Source organism: Neomonachus schauinslandi, chromosome 7 (genome assembly GCF_002201575.2).
Source record: "Neomonachus schauinslandi chromosome 7, ASM220157v2, whole genome shotgun sequence".
In the NCBI taxonomy this organism is placed as follows: domain Eukaryota; kingdom Metazoa; phylum Chordata; class Mammalia; order Carnivora; family Phocidae; genus Neomonachus; species Neomonachus schauinslandi.
This window is the reverse complement of record NC_058409.1, coordinates 76,926,605-76,946,242: the sequence shown is the minus strand read 5'-3', so window position 1 is coordinate 76,946,242 and position 19,638 is coordinate 76,926,605. Positions and strand designations below refer to the sequence as shown.

General features: G+C 37.4%; 1 protein-coding gene across 11 annotated transcripts in view; it reads right to left on the bottom strand.

Annotated features, from left to right (window-relative positions):
- Nucleotides 1–19,638, bottom strand: part of PAM (peptidylglycine alpha-amidating monooxygenase) — a 282,875-nt gene that overhangs the window by 105,082 nt on the left and 158,155 nt on the right. For all 11 annotated transcript variants that reach the window (XM_044917061.1, XM_021701584.1, XM_021701592.1 and 8 more), the window contains exons 4-5: nucleotides 14,625–14,682; nucleotides 2,533–2,620 (exon numbers count right to left, since the gene is read on the bottom strand). In XM_044917061.1, the coding sequence (XP_044772996.1) occupies nucleotides 2,533–2,620; nucleotides 14,625–14,682 (146 nt within the window). The remainder of the gene's footprint in view (nucleotides 1–2,532; nucleotides 2,621–14,624; nucleotides 14,683–19,638) is intronic.

Sequence of the window (19,638 nt, the reverse complement as noted above, 5' to 3'; positions counted from 1 at the left end):
TCAATAACACCATCAATTACTGTCTTGTAGGGTTATAAAGTCAATCCTAACCTATAGATTAAGTGGGAATATGTGCTGCAAGGCAGATTTTAAAACCCATTTAAAATGACATACGTATAATGCCATTCAGGGCTCTAATCACTCAGGGATGCAAATGAATGGCAAAATGCGGTGTGCTGCCTGCTTGAGGTGAGTCGACCAGTGCACGAATCTTATGATGACTTTCCAATCTGACTCAGCATCTGCGTGCAATTTATATTCATAGAATTACGGAATTTTAGAGCATAGAGGAGTTCTATAAATGATCTAGTAGTAGTCCCTTGCTAAAATGAAGAAACTGAGGCCAGTTCACATGAAATAAGTAATTTACTCAGGGAATCTAGCTAGTTAGTTCACTACTCCTTCACTCTACTATGTTGCCTTTCAAGTCATAATCTTAGCAAAATAGTATGTGTAGCAATTACTTTATTCAAAATTGCTATTTTCACTTTCCTTCACTCTACTATGTTGCCTTTCAAGTCATAATGTTAGCAAAATAATACCTGTGGCAATTACTTTACTCAAAATTGCTGTTTTCACTTTCATTTACATTGTCTTTGAATTCTCTCTTTCCCCCACTTGGAAGTCTTTTGGAAAATATATTTTACTAGACTTAATTTCAAAACAGCATATTTAAGAATATTAATAAATATTTTTACAGGACCAAAATAATGTTTGCTCTGATGTTCCCTTGATATGAGAACAATGAACTAGTCTTAGTTCATTTTATAATAAGATTTTGTTTTTTTAAAGATTTTATTTATTTATTCATGAGAGACAGAGAGAGAGAGAGAGAGAGAGAGAGAGAAGCAGGCTCCCAAGGAGCAGGGAGCCCGATGTGGGACTCGATCCCAGGACCCTGGGATCATGACCTGAGCCGAAGGCAGACGCTTAACCATCTGAGCCACCCAGGCGCCCCTATAATAAGATTTTTCTTAATTAAAACCATAATAACACTTAGTGACGTTTTATTTTTTCACTCATTCTCTTTAACCAAGGTAAAGGTAAAGCAGGTTTTAAATGCTGACACCTCTTCTAGCTGTTTTCACGAATTCTAACCCAAAGGTAAATATTGTTTAGAAGAAATATTTTTAAAACATAAAGCCAAAGGACATGATTTCGTGATTAAGATTCAGAAGAAGCAGTCACAGAATAATCTTTTAATCCCAGAATCTTATTTACAAAAATTTACCGAAGAGCAAAAAACTGGAATGTTGATAGCCAAGGGTATTAATTGTGATTTGCTGGCCCCGTTTTTCCATAAACCCAGTCATGTGAGCTGGATTCCTATGTGATATAACCCTTTCATCAAATAACTTAAGCCTATTAACAAATGCTTTGATGGTACTTGGTCCCTGGAGATTTCCACTAATTGCCCTGTGCTTTTAACAGTTCCAAATATATATTACAATTGTTTGTTATAAAAATGACCAGAATGCATTTGCGGTGTGCCTTGCATCAGCCAGACGAATATGAGGATGTGCAGAGAAAGGTCTATCAGTGTACGTGATTATGCAGGGAAAGGAACACAAAACAGACCCTTCTTCATTGCAAAGCAAGACACACTAGTCATTCTGGACTGTTCAATATCTACCAGTGATTCTGGCTATTGTTGCAAAATAGGAGACTTAAAATGCATGGCTATTTTCAAAGCTGACCAATCTTCGTGAACACCAAAGAACAAAATGAAAGGACAGATCTCAAGCCATAATTATGCTGTAAGCTTCTAGGGATAATAAAACATATCTATCTATTCTAGAACCTCCCACAGCATCTGCTATCATTCTGGCATATAACAGGCACTTAATAGATGTTTACTGACCATTCATAGCAAGATATTAAGACTCACCACAGTGATTAAAATAAATTCTAAAACTGCAACAGTTCTTGAATCAATGGGAGGCAGTGTGGTAAAATGGAAATAACTTTGGATTTGGGACCAGACAACCCAGGGTTCTACCAACCAGCTGAGTTACCTTAAGCATGATACTGATTCTCTGAGGCTCAGGCTCCTTGTTTGTTAAGTGGGGACAATATTAACTGTTCTGCAAAACCTTTAGGAAAAAAATGAAATGGTGTATACAGATCACCTAGCACGGTGTCTGGGATAAAAGAGTGATCAATGAACAGAGGCTTGGTGCTCTTTGGGTTGAAGCATGATCTTAAAAAAAGTAAACATCAGAGCATCCATTATCTAAATTGTCAGTGCTTTTTTATAAGCTGTCTGTACCTTGATATGCTATCTATGACAACAGACATAAATTTATTAAGTCAGTGTCAAAGACTGATGGATGTGCTCCATTGCAGACTAAATAACTGTGATAATCAGACCATGATAACCACGTGATGCAAAAGAACCATGTTCTTTCCTGAAAAGTAAATATTCTACCTGTTTATTAATCAGTTGCAAAATATGTCCACAGATGCAATTTGTACTTATAAAAGACATACATTTTCTACACCCCTTTTGACTGTGAGCCCATTTTCCCTTACCAGTAACTTCCAGTGGAAGAAGGCATATTGCATCCAAAAAGTAACATATGATGGACAGTATCCATGCTGGCACGAGGTTTGAAGTCAACTGTTAAGAGAAAAGGACACATGATTATGAATACAAGTTACACTTCTGTGCACAAACTGTCGCAAGAGAAGGCATCATTCAACAGTCCCAATAGCTATGTAACAAAGATGTTTTGTTGCTCTTAGGATAGAAGGCCCTGATTGTATAAATTACCTTTCTCATTCCTTAAGATTAAGAGCATGATCTGACAATTTAATTTAGTAGGAGAGTGAACTATTATATAACAAAAAGAGAGTAATAATTAATAGGCTGAAACTACACATCTACCCACACATACTTTTTTAATGGAAAACCCCTTTTGAAGGGTTGAGAGCAGTATGGGGGTACAAAATGAAAGCTCCAGGCTATGCGTTCACAATATATTCCCTTCCAGATTTCAGTAGAGTGCTGAGTAGCATAAAACACCGCACAACACTGCACAGCAGAAACCACAGTGAGTGGTCAGGACATGAGCAAAAGGATTCATAAGAGAAATTTATTACCATCTCAAAATCACGGTAGTCACTGGGATGTGATAATGAAGAAAAAAATTACTAGAAAATAAAAGTGGAAAATGTATCCTTTTTTGGGAAATATATCTTTACAAAAGTATAAAAGAGAGAAAAATCACTGTCCTGGATGAGCACTGTGCACTTGTTAAAGGGATACTGGAACTTATGCAAGGCCATTTCTTTTTTTTTTTCTCCTAATAATAGTGGTTGAAAGACATTAAAATAAACAAAAATGAGTTCAGAGAGAAAACAAAGCAAAAACTAAAGATGAATTATACTAGTATGCATGGTCAATAATCAGCATGAGCTCCCTTTCCTGGTTTGGGTGTGGCTCATCTACTTTTGTCTGCATTCGAAATGCTGTGCTACCAGGCCAGTTTCTAAGTCCCCTTTACATAGAAAAATCCAAATAGTCTAAAATGATCTTAAGTTTCAGGTGTGTGCAAAACTGCATCTTTTAGCTCTTTGGTCTGATAAAATTAATAAAATATCATTTACTGCTAAAATGTGTATCTGAGTACATGAGTATTTATAAACTAAAAGATGTTCTACATCAAATTATAGCGCCATGACTTGCAAAGTGTGGTTGGTCAGAAAACACGGGGCGTCTCCTAGGAGCCATTTTGACTCACAACTTTCAGAGGAAATAAAAAGTCTTTCAATTACTGCACTAAAAATAAGAATTTAAAGCCTAAAAATCCCATCACGAGATATTCATGTCACCATTTAAAAAGCTAACAAAGAGAGAATGGCTGGAAAATGGACTTGCTATAACTTGAGGTTTGTTTTCTATCATCAAAGAAGACAGTAAGCCTATGAGGTTGAAGAAGATACTCTGGAAGGAAAGAATCAATTGGAAGTTACCACAGATCACAAATCATAGAAAACCCTACCGCTAATAAGCCTAAATTTGTTACAAGAGAAACAGAAGGAATAAGAGGAATTCTATCTCCATAGACTCACTCTCAAGTTAAGTGCAGGATTTCCTTCCTCCCTTCCAAAATCCTCCCCCAGTAGCATCCCTGGCAGAATTAAATTTGAAAAAGCTCTAAGGTAGGAATACCAGGCCTTTGTTTCTTATTCACTTTAAATTTATTTTGGTATGTGATGTAATTTGTTATCTTATATTTGTTTTTATCAAATGGCTTATATCACTCTACGGACATCCAACTTCTTGATCTGACTGTATCCACCTCCTACTCTCTCTTTTTTTCAATATCCCTCTGCCAATCCATGGGGGGTTTGTCAAACAAGAGGATGACTCCTCTGCTTTTTCAGAACCTACGTAGATGACCATATGGTTCCCATTCCCTTTAAATTCATTTATTATGGGTGGGTTATAATAGTAGGCTTCCTAAATTTGAATCATTCTGGGAATTCTGATAATAAGCCAACATAGCCAAGTGCATTTTATCAAGAAATTAACAATTGGGTGCAAAGCAACACTAAAAATCCAAGTGGAAATACCCAGCAGAAGACTGGGATTCTGTGACTCTTGTTTAAGAGAGAGTCAGAGAATTACGTATTTGGGAATCACTTAAAAATTTAACCCTGAAGCCATGAGGGTGAACAAAAAGGCTCAAGACAGAGTCTTAGGGAAAGCCCTGAGCTGGCAGGATCCATGTAGGAGACCCCAGCAGGGTTTGTTTGTTTATTTTTAAATGTTAATGAAGTGTGTGTAGGGCTGTGAAACAAGGCAAACATTTTATTTTTTAAAGAGTGGGCTATCATTAAATTCATAAAATGAAATATTAAGCAAAATATTCAGGGAAGGACAGAGAGGAGATCTGTTGGGAGAAAAAGAGATCATGAAGACATATAATCTCTATGGCTCTTCATTAGGAAGGAAAGCCAAATGTTTTGCCTGGGCCCCTGCTTATGCAAGAGGATCTTCTAATTGTCCTTTGTAAAGGGCAAAAATTATACAAAGTATAACTTCTCTATCCATTTTTTGATTTTTTTCTCCTTCTGACATACTATTTTAAGAACCACTTATTTGTTCCACATTGAACTCTTACTAGATATAAGTGTTTAATTTTAGTTCCTATAATTAGAAACAAATCAATATCTTTAAGAGGTGGTAAAAGAACATTCTTCAGAGTTCCCTCTCATAGCTTACTCTCAGTGACTCATGCATTCCTCCAGAATCTCAAGATCTAATTTGAATGCTAAGTAAATTACTGGTATAGAGTGATATATAAACATCTTTTTCACATCCTAAAGAAAGAGTATAATATCAAAGTATTTATTAATTATAGCTCAAAGTACAATTCACTGTAAGTTGAAATGAAAAATGCCGCCAGCGGGCGCCTGGGTGGCTCAGTGGTTAAGCGTCTGCCTTCGGCTCAGGTCATGATCCCGGGGTCCTGGGATCGAGCCCCGCATCGGGCTCCTTGCTCCGCAGGAAGCCTGCTTCTCCCTCTCCAACTCCCCCTGCTTGTGTTCCCTCTCTCGCTGTGTCTCTGTCAAATAAATAAATAAAATCTTTAAAAAAAAAAAAGAAAAATGCCGCCAGCAAAAGGAATGTCATATCAAAATGTAAATCCAAAACAAACAGTAGGTGCCATAAAACAAAGCGAGCCTTCGACAATGACAATTTCATTGAAGGGCCTGCTGCCAGTGGTGGGGAGGGGTCAACTGGGAAAAGATTAGGCTGACAGGTTCATTTCTTGGGTTTGCTCCATTCCTACTTATTATTCCTAGCTTTGCAAAGCAAGATCCCATCCCTAGTGAATAAGAATTAAGTCTGTTGGGCACAAGATACACATATGACTATGCTGGAGATTTCAACACTACACAAAAAGAATATGGGAAAATATTTTCAAATCACATCTTAAAAGAAATCCACCCCCCTTCTTTCTTTTTCTCCCACCATACAGCAAAGAAATAAAGGATCCAAGGGGATGAGAACCAGAGGATAGTAATGAAAATTAACTGACAGAAAACAAAGGCAGCCTTGGGATAGCGACAAACAGGCAGAAGCACAGCCTTGTGAGAACGCAAGGGAATGTTATATCCGATAAGATTAAAAAGTGCCACCAACTCTTCCAACTCAATAATAAGATGACAGTTGCTTAAATGGAAATGGAACTTCAGTCTCAATGGGTGTGGGTTCAGAATGTCTGATATATAAGATCAGGGAAAAGTTTACAGGCAAGTAAATTTGAGTAAGTCCTGGGAATCAAACAGTGTTGAAGGACTAAGACTCCAGAAATAGTAACTAAAGCACATTAATTAAAGGAATGCAATGGTGCTGAAAGTACACAGGTTGGATAATTTCTCAAAGGATAATGTCATCTGAAGTGAAAGACTTGAAAGGATGCATGTGGGTGACATACTGAGCAGAGATACTTAGGTCTAGTTTCTGGAGTTCTAAGCAACATTTGTACTAACTGCATGAGGTTGTTTGAAATTTATGGCTTCTTTTAGCAACATTAGACTACAATCAGGGCCATAAAATTCTCTAAGAATGTGACCTAGGATAGAATTTCATTTAGCACTTGGCTTTCTCTCCATTTTTCCTTTCCAAGTGGATATCCAGGTCTGCGTGTCAAATTTTGATGTATCTGCCAGACGCAGGACGTGGAAAGATTTCGAAGAACCCATGTAGCCAAGTGTAGGAACTAGAGATTTAGAAGCTATCCATACACCTACAATCAACCCTAAATTACCACTGAATATGGGAGAAACACCCCTTTTAGCTAAATATATGCACTAGAGGAATACTACAGACCATGGATACTTAACCTATCAGATAAAAAAGAACAGACTTGTAAATGCAAATTTGGATCTTCAGAACTTAGGCATTCTAGAATTATTGCCCGTATATATATCATTAGGGATCATTACTGTTGGCTTTGTTTCCTTTTTCCTCCCAGTGGAATCATATTGTACATAGTAAACGGTTTATTTCCTATGCTGTGGGTATTTTTATGTGTTATTAAACAATTTTTGTCAATGGTACTTTTTATCTAGTGCTGCACATTAGAATTATCCTATGCAGCTTATTAAAAATACAGATGCTCAAGGTCAATCCTGGATCAGTCCTAGCCCTTCCTCCATCAATATCTCATTTAAATCTGAGAGGTCATTTCAGGCAAGTGTACATGTGGTAAGTTTCACAGGTGAATCCCAGGTGATTCTGACCTCAGTCAACATTTTTAGTGGCTGAATACCTATTACATAAGCATGCTTAGAGTTTAGTTAACTCATCTTAGCCTGGATTGTATTGCCATCCTAAATGCACAGGGCAAACAGTAAAAACAAAGTTCCTTTTAAAATAAATTTATAAAAAAGTTTTTTGGGGGGGTAAAATTGGTTGATCCATCAAAATCACCTCACATCATTTTAAGGCAGAGATCTGAAGCAGGCACACCAATTTGAGAGACTAGAGGGATGTCAGGTTTAAGACATAATAATGTAAAAGAGCTGTTATCATTTAAAAAAAAAAAAAAAGGCCCCAGATCTTAATATCACTTCCGTGAACATTTCTTTGTTTCCCCCAAAATGAAGATTGTATTTCAAAATCCACTCACAGAAACTGAAGATAATGCTCTAAATTGTCATGTAAGTGTAGGATATGATCATCCTTAATGTTCATCGTCCTGCAGTGGGGTCAGAGAATTCAGACACATGGAAAGCCCACAGCAGCAAAGCCCATTTAGCAGCATGTTAAAAACCCACAGCCATCGCATATTATGTTATCTTCTGCCAGCTTCTTGCATAACCATAAAGCAATTCTACACTAAAATAAAGACCTTTTGCTTGAACATTTTAAATCAGAAAGTTTAACAGAGAAATTGTCATTAATTCTCGATAGCTTGGACAATGATGTACACTTCAGACAGAGTCTTTAACATGGTTTGTGAGGACTTGAAGCTGCTGTTGCCAAATTAACCAAGGAATAAGACACCTGAGCAAGTCTTTAAATGGAACACAAATTTAAAATGAAATAACCCTTGATTCCGAATAAAGGAATTTTTTTTTAAAGATTATTTATTTATTTATTTATTTATTTATTTATTTATTTATTTGACAGAGAGCGAGAGCAGGAACACAAGCAGGGGGAGTGGGAGAGGGAGAAGCGGGCTTCCTGCCGAGCAGGGAGCCCGATGTGGGGCTCGATCCCAGGACCCTGGGATCATGACCTGAGCCGAAGGCAGACGCTTAACGACGGAGCCACCCAGGCGCCCCCAAATAAAGGGATTTAAGCACAAAAAAGAATTAAACTTCTGGATGATAGACCTTTTAAGATGGAACTTTTTGGTATATATGTCAGAACCAACTACATAATCAATAAATAGACTTTATCAGCCAGGCTATGCAAGATAAAATAGCCTAAGCTTCATTAAGCCTTCTATTTGTAATGTCATCCTTGTAGTAGTCCCCTATTAATTTCCCAAAGAATGAAACCCATTGCCCCTTCTTGCCTTTTTGGGCCGTGCATAATGCTGACCAGTCCCCTGCACCCCCTCTCCCCGCCCCCCCCCCGCCAAATTTGCAACATGATAGCTGCCTGCACCACTCTGTACTCTGGGGGGGGCAGCCTCTGCATTTAATAACCACCCCTAACCACTAACAGTTACTGAGGGCTTGCCCCAGGCCAGGTTCCCTCACTGCTCACAAGGACCCTAGAAGCCTGATCCTTTCCCCTCAAGCAGCTGAGCCTTGAGGACGGAGAGGCTGAGTCACTCGTGTGCGACCATGTGGCCGGCAGGTGGTGAGGCTCACACTTGAGCCCAGTGTGCTCCTTCATCAATCATACCATTGGCCACTGGAATATTCTCCTCTCCTCTGCAGATCCAAATGGACTATCTTCCCAGATGCAGACAAAATCCTCTCTGTCTCTCACATGATGTTTGGTCTGACTAGAACAGTTCATATTCAACCTTATTAGAGCTGGTCCCTGAAGTCAGCCCCACTGAAAGAGCTGAAATGACTACTTCCGAATGACTGTCAAAATGCCACGAACCCCCCGCTAATGAAGGGCTTTCACACATCAAATCTGACTCAAACCTGGGCTTTCTGAATTGGCCATTTTCCTGGGAGCGCTGGGGGGTGGGTGATATTTTGACATTACTGCAGTAAAACAGCACTGTCCAAGTGTCAGTCACTTTCTGGTGATCCCCAGACGTATCTAACAGAAGACATTCCTAACTCTCAGCTTTATAAAAGATAATGAGTTGGTTCCTACTCCTCCCTCTCCCTTTGTTTTATCACCTAAGAAAAAAAAAACCCGGGGGTCATCAGGGGTCATCGTGTTGGAAATGTGGTATTTGGGTGACCAAACCACAGAGGGCATCCTGGAAATACTCTGAGAATAGGCGGACAGCTGCAGCTTTTCCTTCCTGATTATGACCAAGCAAATCAGATTTTACCTGCTCATCAGAGACCTATAAGTATAGCTCTTATTTGTGCTATCTCTCCAAGTTACTTCCACTCAGAAACTAGAAAAGCTTCCGAGGGTGCTTGCAGGAAAGTACCCAATGGTCCTGTGGAGAGGCAGCCTACATTTTTCATGTTGGAGAAAATCCTGAGTGAAGAGAGAAAGGAAAGGATACGCAGTCAACTAATTGGAAACAGAAAGGTGACAGAGTGACTGCATGCGGGTGGAGACTCACACGCATATACAAACACACATACACCCACACCCTTCTATTTACTGCTGTCAGGCCATAAAATGTGATTATCCTGCCAGACCTTGGTCTTTATAGTCATATAATGACTTTATGTAATGACGCATAAGCATGATCAAAATTTTCTGATACAGGAACCCAATATCACCTGAACATGTGCTTTGTTTAGGAAAGGTCACATTTGAAAATACTCAAGTCTCACTGTGCTATTCTGCAGTAGACCTTGTTCTACATTCAAGAGAGAAACCCACGAAAATGAAGAGCAATGAATCACTAGATTAATTTCACCTATTTCTAAATTCAGTGGCTTCTATCTCATTTGTATAGTGCAATTTGATAGATAGGGACCTGCCATCATTCACCAAGGAAAAGACACATTTATTTACTGGTCATCCATGTGAGGGAAAGCAAGTGGATGAAGATGACAGTCAGATTTCTTGGCTGAGTGGGCTGCTGTCAGAGTCAATTCCTCTGAGTGTCTGTAAAACACCTTTTAGACAGCATCACAGTTCAGTGGTCAAATGCAGATTTTATCATACCTTCACCCATTCCAACCTGTGATTTTTTATTAAAACAATAAACAAAAGCAATGCTCTAGGGAAAGCTATGATTTTGTTCAAAGCAAAAAAATTATATTTATCTTCATTATTGTATTTCCCCAACTACTTTAATTCACATTTAATAATTCAGTGGAGACACATAAATGCAACAAAGATGCTGTGTATGCTCATATGTAAATATGACATGCATATGCACATATAAATTCTAGGACAATTGTGATGGTATCGTCTCAAAATGAAGAAGTATGTTTATCTAAAATGAATTACATAACTAGTCACACAAGCAGAAAGACAAAATTATGAATAATTCAAAAGCAATTCTGGCTTTTAACACCATCAAGAGAGTTTGTTTTAGTCCTAATAAGCAATCTGAATTGTACTCTGCCTTTTGTGATTTTCTTTAGAAATTTGAAAAGCCAGAGGAGAAAGTTCTTTTCAGATGTTATAATATTTGTATTCTTGTCTTCTAGAACTCTGCAAGGCTGTAATTTCTTTGAATTTTTATTATACCTCACATCCCCATTGCCTTGCCCAATATCTGGCACACAGTAGAATTTTAAAGTTTGCCGAATTTATGAACAAGTGGTTTTTCTTAAAAAAGAATTATTCCTTTATGTTCAAGTAAGAGTATAATTAAAGGCAAAAAGGTAAATTGTCAGGCACCTGGGTGGCTCAGTCGTTAAGTGTCTGCCTTCGGCTCAGGTCATGATCCCAGGGTGCTGGGATCGAGTCCCACATCGGGCTCCCTGCTCGGCAGGAAGCCTGCTTCTCCCTCTCCCACTCCCCCTGCTTGTGTTCCTGCTCTCGCTATCTCTCTCTCTGTCAAATAAATAAATAAAAATCTTAAAAAAAAAAAAAGGTAAATTGTCCACTATATGATATATTGCCTTAAAAATGGTCAAGCAAAACACTTGTTTAGTGTTCCCTCATGTATGAAGCAAACGATATTGAGTCCCCACCATATCCGGCTGCACATATCCCGCGGGCATTCAAAAACTGAAGAGGCACAGATAAGGAAAGCAGAAAGTATAACACTGATAAATGTCTTAAGAAAAGAAATAAAGTATTAAAGCCTTTACAAGAGCTCATTTCAACCATATCTAATCTTCTGATAAGGCATCCCGAGACCTAGAATTTGGGACAACCCACATTTTCATTCGTGGCAAAGCCTTGGTTACCACTAGCAAAACTTGCACTTTGGAAATCTGGAAAAGCTACTTATGACCAAACCATAGAGGGCATCCTAGAAATACTCTGAGACAAGGCGGACAACATACAACCTATGCATCCAAACCCTTTCCCTTCCGTAAATTTTTAATCTTCACGTGTACTGGGTTTCATCTTGCAAGATGGTTTGAGGTTTATTTATCTTTTTGGCAAAACTGTGTTCCCATTAGAGAGTGAAGATAAGGGAATGAAAGAGTAATTGTATTTGATGCAAGGAAGATAGAAATGTGCTACTGCTGTATTTTGGCTCCATCTAACCATTTGATAATTTCTTTTTTTTTTTTTAAAGATTTTTTTTATTTATTTATTTGAGAGAGAGGATGAGAGGAGAGAGAGAGAGCACATGAAAGGGGGGAGGGTCAGAGGGAGAAGCAGACTCCCCGCCGAGCAGGGAGCCCGATGCGGGACTCGATCTAGGGACTCCAGGATCATGACCTGAGCCGAAGGCAGTCGCTTAACCAACTGAGCCACCCAGGCGCCCCCATTTGATAACTTCTTTCATTTCTTCTTTGATTCACTATCCTCACATATAAATAAATCTGTTATGATTTTAACAGCATACAGGGAGGGGAACACATAGCTAGTAAAAAGCTTGGGCATGTTCTTTGATCTCCTGAACCTCTGCTTCTTCCTCTATAAAATGGCTTACTTATGCTTAGCTCTAAGTATCTTAGTGTCTGGTAGGCCCTTAGTAAACAGGTGGTAATGAGCCGATTGTATGAGCAAGGATTCTATATAAACTATCATCCTACCATTTGATTAAATCAAAGAAAGAGATATTCCTGTCTTTGTTTCTCTAACGATAAAATGGGACTACCCTTAGGGTTGTCCTAAGAATTAATGAGACAATACATGCAAACTTCCCCTTACTTATTCCCTTATATAAATGATTGTTTGGTATTTCTCTTTGGTTTGCAATTTTCCAGTTCTAATTTGCTTACACCTAAACACCTATGGTTGCTGGATTATGCAAGATAATGGTAACCACAAACGGTAACCACAAAGTACATTAAAGGACTTGAACAAGTAACAAAATCTTTAGTATTCATGCAATCCTCCCAGCAATAAAGAAAAGGAAAAAGATACTGAAAATAATTATTAATCTTACAAGCTCCATTAAGGACCTTAGAACTCGGAATAGTTTAATCTTCGAAGGGAAGTGCCTAAGAAAATGCAGAAACGTTTAGTACCCTAGTTCTAATATAGTCCTTTATGAGTTTCCTATGAATATTTTCCTTGACTGAATATATTCACTTGTACTTTTCATTTTTAATTTATGTGAAAGTAAACACATTTATATTAGGAGAGCAAGAATGCATTCCAGGATATATATTTATAGTCCCTAGAGTCACCAGCTCTGAAATCATATACTACCACCACCCTCCAGAAACAAATCAGTAACCTATTAATGTGAGAACTGTAATGTTGCTGTGAAACATGACTCTTATATTTATATAGATATGAAGACTGGCCTTCTCTTCTAAGCAAATGTGAAACAGGAACAATCAAGACTCTCTTGGAACTTGGAAAGAAAATAGTAAAGAAAAAAACTTCATGCAAAAATGCCTTTCAGCAAGTAAATACTGTTTTCTCCTAGGCTGCCAAAAATGTGGATATGAAATTGAGGAAAGCTTTATTGTTGATATCTTAATGACGAATTTGTATCCTAAATCACATTTAGCATTACACAAGGCACTACAATTAAGAATTTAAGTTATTCTCTGTCTTTAGAGTTCAGAATCTGGGAGCACTGTCCTTTCTACTTTTTTTGGGGGGGGTAATATTCAATTATTACACAAAGTAAGGACACTCAGGCAACACTCACCTTCTCAAGGTCTGACTTTCATTCTTAGGAATTAACTATGGGAACAAATTTTTAGAGTGCTGCTATAAGTTGTATTTTCTGTTGGAATTGCCACCAAAGTGTGTGGGGAAAAAAACGCACATTGGTCTGGCTTTTCAGGTCTATAATGTATATTCCTGTGGGAACACCTCATGAAAATTCATCCTCAGATGGCCCTGAGGCAACTGTACACATTTTATAATTCACATAATAGCCATTTCAGACAGTCCACTTGCAGATTAGTTTCATGGGACCAAAGCACAACTCTCATTACCATTACTTTCCCTCCAAAATCAACACCTCACACCAGAAAAGTAAAGTAAAGCAGGGGGAGAAAAAGAACAAGTCCATGAATAATTTGCCAATCACACCTCCTCCCTAAACAGTTAAAAGTCTGTCATAGGCGATGGACTCTGAAAAACAAACTGAGGGTTCTAGAGGGGAGGGGGGTGGGAGGAGGGGTTAGCCTGGTGGTGGGTATTAAAGAGGGCACGTTCTGCACGGAGCACTGGGTGTTATGCACAAACAATGAATCATGGAACACTACATCTAAAACTAATGATGTAATGTATGGGGATTAACATAACAATAAAAAAAATTTTTTAAAAAGTCTGTCATAGGGATATTTCAATTAAAACAACCTAGATGAAAACAGATGGCATTTTGTCACTTTTCCTATCTGATTTAAAGCCTTGGCTGGGGAAGGACCAGCCATTTATGATTCCTCTTATTCTATAATATAAACAACAGGACCGATGTTCCTTCCTTTCCCCCCCTCCCTCCTTCCCTTCTTTCCTTCTCTCAATCTTTCCTTCCTTCCTTTCTATCCATCTACTGTTTGACAGGTAAAATCTTAAATTCCCTGATGTTGAGTCTAAGTACAGTCGATTTATAGCATGAACCAGCAGGTAAATAAACAGTCTGTTGAGTGGAGTGGAATTAAGCATCCAGCCACAGACAGAAAGCCAATACTATACAAATGGGACCACACAGTGTTGGCAACCATCGACATCTGCATGCAACTCCTTAACTACTATTACTCATGAATCTCTCCAGATACAGTTTGTAATCTTGTCTCTGAGTGGCTCTCTCTAGTTTGTTTCTGCATTAGGCATGATAAATGCATTTTAGAAACTGACAGTAAAAGATTAATATGCTCATAACCATCAAAGAGAGCCTTTCACTGATTTCAAATAGCTGCCCTCCCTTCAACCGCCCACCCCGGCACACCATCCAATTAATACTTACTCACGAAGGCTTCCTCATCCACCGGCAAACGCACTGACATGCAGAAGTATGTATCAGACTATTAAGGAAAGAAAGATACAAAATCTGAATTAATCTGCTGCTAGTAAAGAAGAAAAAAAAAAAAAAAAGAGTAAAATCATGGGCTCTATGACTGAAAAAGAACTACCGGCCCAGTAAGGTAAAGTTGCCTGCCAACTAGGTGGGACCAAGGTAATGGAAGGCACAAGTTTAGTACATAGGTACTCCAAACATTTTCCTAGGACTCTTCCCTAATTGATTTCAAATCCTATTTATAAGACCAATTATCACAAGTGATATTTCTAGTACTGTCACAGTTAAAAGGCAACATTTTAGATGCTTCTATAAAAAGAGTGAAACACTTTAATGCACTTGACTTTAAAGTGGTAGGAGTTAGTGTTGACCATCTTCACTATATGCATAATTAAATATTTAATTTCTTGAATCACTTTACAAGTGCTCAAATATTAACTAGAGAAGTACAATGAATAAAAGTTGGTCTTAAAATATAATATTTGGTTGTTCTCCCTTAATGTTTTTATGTAGTTGAAGAAATCAACATTAACTCAAGTTACTCTTTCTTTTCCAGCAACTAGTCTCTTATCTAAATGGCCATTTTTCCACCATCACATATATTAACATTAAGAATTTTTAGTGATAAAAATTGCAATTTAAAGAGAATGGGCTTCTGTTGACCTATGCATTCCACTTCCGTAGTGGAAGAGCCTATGCAGGGAAATATGTGCCATGGTTGATAATACACCCAATACAAATACAGACTAAACTCATTTAATAATTCATACTTCATGGGTTAATACCGTACAGTGCTGCAATCAAGAGAATCCATAAACACAGATAGAGATCATCTGCGTATTACTAAGCCTACTGGTTAGCACTGAAAAATTGTGAAATTTGTACCTCTTTTTAAAATTCTTTGTTGGGTAGAAGTTCAAATACACCTCAAATCAGCATGTTAAACTTTGAAAAATTCAAGAAATAAGATTTAGTCTTCATTACTACCTTTCTATATGCCATTTTTTTCTCAATTGAGCAAATTGTTTTGTTTCTTTATAATTATTTAGATTCACCTTTATTTTGCTAAGAAGGAAACATTCTGGGACAAATGTTGAAGATTGCACAGCAAGGAGGTTAAGCTACATAAATGATAGAGATGTGGACTGTGTATCCAAAACCCGAGAAATATAATGGCAAAATAATGCTTAAAGGTCTCATAATCATGTACAAGATTGTTCATAAATATTTTTCCAATCTCTGAATTACTACTGTCACAAAACTCCATTCTAACATAAAAAACAGTTAAGTGTCAGATTCTTTTCTATTTGGCCCTCCTGAGCTATGAGTAATTCAGGGCTGGAAGCTATTCGTGGCAACTATAGCTGCTGTTGCTACAATTACTATTGCTAAGCCAACAGTTACTGAATGCTTATTATGTGCCAGGCATAGTTCTCAACAGATTATATCATTTAATAACTAAAATAATCAAACATGGTAGATAGATACTATTACGAACTCCACTTTAAAGATAGTAAAAACAATAACTAACATTTATTGAGAGCTTACTATGTGCCAGCACTGTTCTAAACACTGTATGTATTAACTTCTTTAATCCTCAAAACATAGCTTTGTGATATAATACTATTATCTGCCCCATTTTACAGATGAGGAAACCGAGGCAAACAGAGGCTAAGTAACTGTTCTGTTTGTTCTAGCCAAAACCTGGCACTAGGCAGGTAGGCTCTTGAAACCCCTCTTAGCATAGTTGCTTTAGAAAGCTGGCAATTTAATATGCAATCCTCTGGGGGAAAAAAAGAAAGAAAGAAAGAAAGCTGGCAATTGTAAATCTTTGCTCTGCCTCTCTGAGATGTGAACCTTCCATCAGCCAGAACTGTCTTCTCACATTCAATGAGACAATTCCGCTCTGGTTCTCAGCCAGTGGATGCCTTGCTCTAACTTCCATCACTGCTTCCTGTCATGAAGATATGAGAAGCTTGTTTTTCCTCTAGATAGGTGCCAGTGAACAAATCCAGATGGCCAAGTCCCAGAGGCCACCCCCCAAAACTCCTCAGTGCTTTTCCCTTCCCCCCAAGATTCCAAAGGTCTTCTGTCCTTTGTTTTGGCAGAGTTGACTTCAGTTCACACTGGACCTCCTTCACTATCACAATGGTAATTTTTGAAGAAAATCTGTCTTTACCACTTTAACTCATGTCGACCTGATGTACCTTTTGACACTAACAAGTGCGGGAGCTGGAATCTGAACAAGGTAGTCTGACTAATGCATTACAGATCATTCAAAGCACTATGAACAGTTAATGACTTCAAGGAAATATAAAAACAAAAGTCAATTTAAAGTAGCTAAGCACATATTTACAATAAGAAAGGATCAAAGGTTGCAATTAAACACACACCAAACAAAAGTTCTTTCATATTTGGACATGTTTTTGGTTTTATTTTATCTTTCATTTTATTATAAGCCACTTCAAGCTGTTTTTGGAATAGTTAAGTTATAGGACTAAATACATACATCAAATTTAAAAAGTTGGTTCTTTTGATTAAAAATAAACAACTAGGGGTGCCTGGGTGGCTCAGTTGGTTAAGCTGCCTTTAGCTCAGGTCATGATCCCGGGGTCCTGGGATCGAGGCCCGCATCGGGCTCCCTGCTCGGCGGGAAGGCTGCTTCTCCCTCTCCCGCTCCCCCTGCTTGTGTTTCCTCTCTCACTGTCTCTCTCTCTCTGTCAAAATAAATAAATAAAATCTTTAAAAAAAAAATTAAAAAAATAAACAACTAAAAACAATAATGGTTCCATGTACAGAATAAAGGCAACTACTATTATACTCAGAATTGATCAGATCCATATTGTAATTCTTATTCTTATCAGCAGCTGTGCAATTTTAATGGACAGAATAACCTGGGAATATCTTCCTTCTGTCAATTTTTATTTCTTGGCTTATAAGTTCTCTGATAATGAGAATATATTCAGATTTCAATGGTTTCTTTTCTGTTCTGTTGAAGCCAGTTTAAAAAAAAAATGAAGAAGAGATGAGGGAGATATTCTCTGCAGAATAAATAGCATTTGGCAAAATTATTTTGGGAGAGCAAAGTCTGTATTACACATTGCATCAATGGTGTCCCATGCCCCCTTATTCTCTGATTTAGGATTTTACTCATGCCCCATTTTTCAAGATAAAGAATAATTCTGTTAGAAGAAAAGGTAAAAACTTTTTTTTCTAAAAATTTTGAGCACACTAAAAAATACAGTGTGTATCAAATCAATAATTAGCCTTCAGCTAAAAGCTCTGAAGACCAGTTCAACAGAACCGAGAGTAACAAAAATTAATTTATTCTTTTCTCTGCAAGTGTAAAAGGTGTCAGTGATTTTTTTATATAGTATTCTGGTAATAATAGTTTGGTTCCTAGAATTAAGTTGAGAGCTCAAGATCTCTGTAAGGAAGGTATGGCCCTAAGGGTCATTTACAGGGTTTAACTGGAGAAGCCATATCTTAAAGATGACTCAGGGCCAAGTTCTGTCCCCCTTAGGCTGGCTGGGTCTGAGTAAGCACTCTTTTTGTGTTACTTCATTTTCTTCTCACAGTTATGCTGTGAGTAGGACTAACAGGCACTGCATCTTTTTTTTACAGAAATGGAAACTGATTCACAGAAACGTTATTGATCTACCTAAGGCCACTCAGGTACTGTGGAATAAGGATTAAAAGTCCTCAAGTTTATACCTTCAGGATGATTAGAGATAACTATGTATCTTTCCTGCCACTTTCTTGCCATTAATCTAGTTTCTTGCCATTTTAATCTAGTTAAATGTGATTCTGGAGAGTCCTTTGAACCTTCATACCTCTTTTTCTCTGAGACTAAATCCTATATTTAAAATTAAATGTAAGTCTCTTCATAAGTAAATGAATAACTTTTTTTTTTTTTTTACAAGACAGGTAATCTGCTGAAGAATGGATTGGACAATAGCCTTTGCCAAACTATTATGAACTCATTATAGCACAGGGAAAGAAAGATTATTTAGGTGATTACAAAATACTGTTTCATCAATATAGTTAATTTCTATAGCAGGTCACCAAGAAGGGATAGTTACTTTAAACTTAAATTCCATGCTGTAAACAGTAGTCAATATAAGAATTTAAGGCTATAATAGCATGTAATCACATAGTTAACTACTATTAACTCTGTGATCGAGAAATTCTTTTTAAAAAAAACAAAGCCTCCTGAGACAACAATATTAAGAAAACTGGGACAATACATTTCTCAAAGTAATAAAACCATTATATCACTGATACGAACAAGTAACCAGTTATGGTTTTCTTTTTTTGCAGGATAACCACTGAGAACATTATTTAACAGTACCCTGATCAGATAAATATAACCCCACACCCTTTGTCAACAATACAAAACAAATTCAACTGACTTAAACATACGATCGATGTTTAGCATATGATACCTTTGCAAAGGGAAAACATTTACTGAACCTCCTACTTTATTCTAGAAGCTTTCCATCATAGTTATTTCCCATGATAACACGGCCAGGTAGGTGTTACAGACACTGTTTTAAAGGTATAAAACTGAAGTTCAAACAGGTAAGTAACTTGTTTGTGATTAAACAAAATTCCCAAAACTTATGAAATGGAATTTGAACCCAGTTCATTAAAAACACTTCTCTGTCCACAAGTGTTGGACAGAGGTTGTTTTTCAAATCTCTCTAATATTTGAAAAGAGAATATCAGTTCTTAGACACAACTTTAGTTGTTTACTTGCTTAAGGGGAGAAATAAAGGAAACCAAGAGACATAAAATTTAACAAGAAGTTTTAGTCCAAGTCCCCTAAATTTTCAATAGCATCTGAGAGTATCTCATGAAAGCTTGTTGACAAGCTGCAAAGAACTAGACTAGAACCACAGCAATTTAATTTTGCCATTATTTTGTTTCTGCAAAGTAAAGCTATTTGAAAGCATATACATAA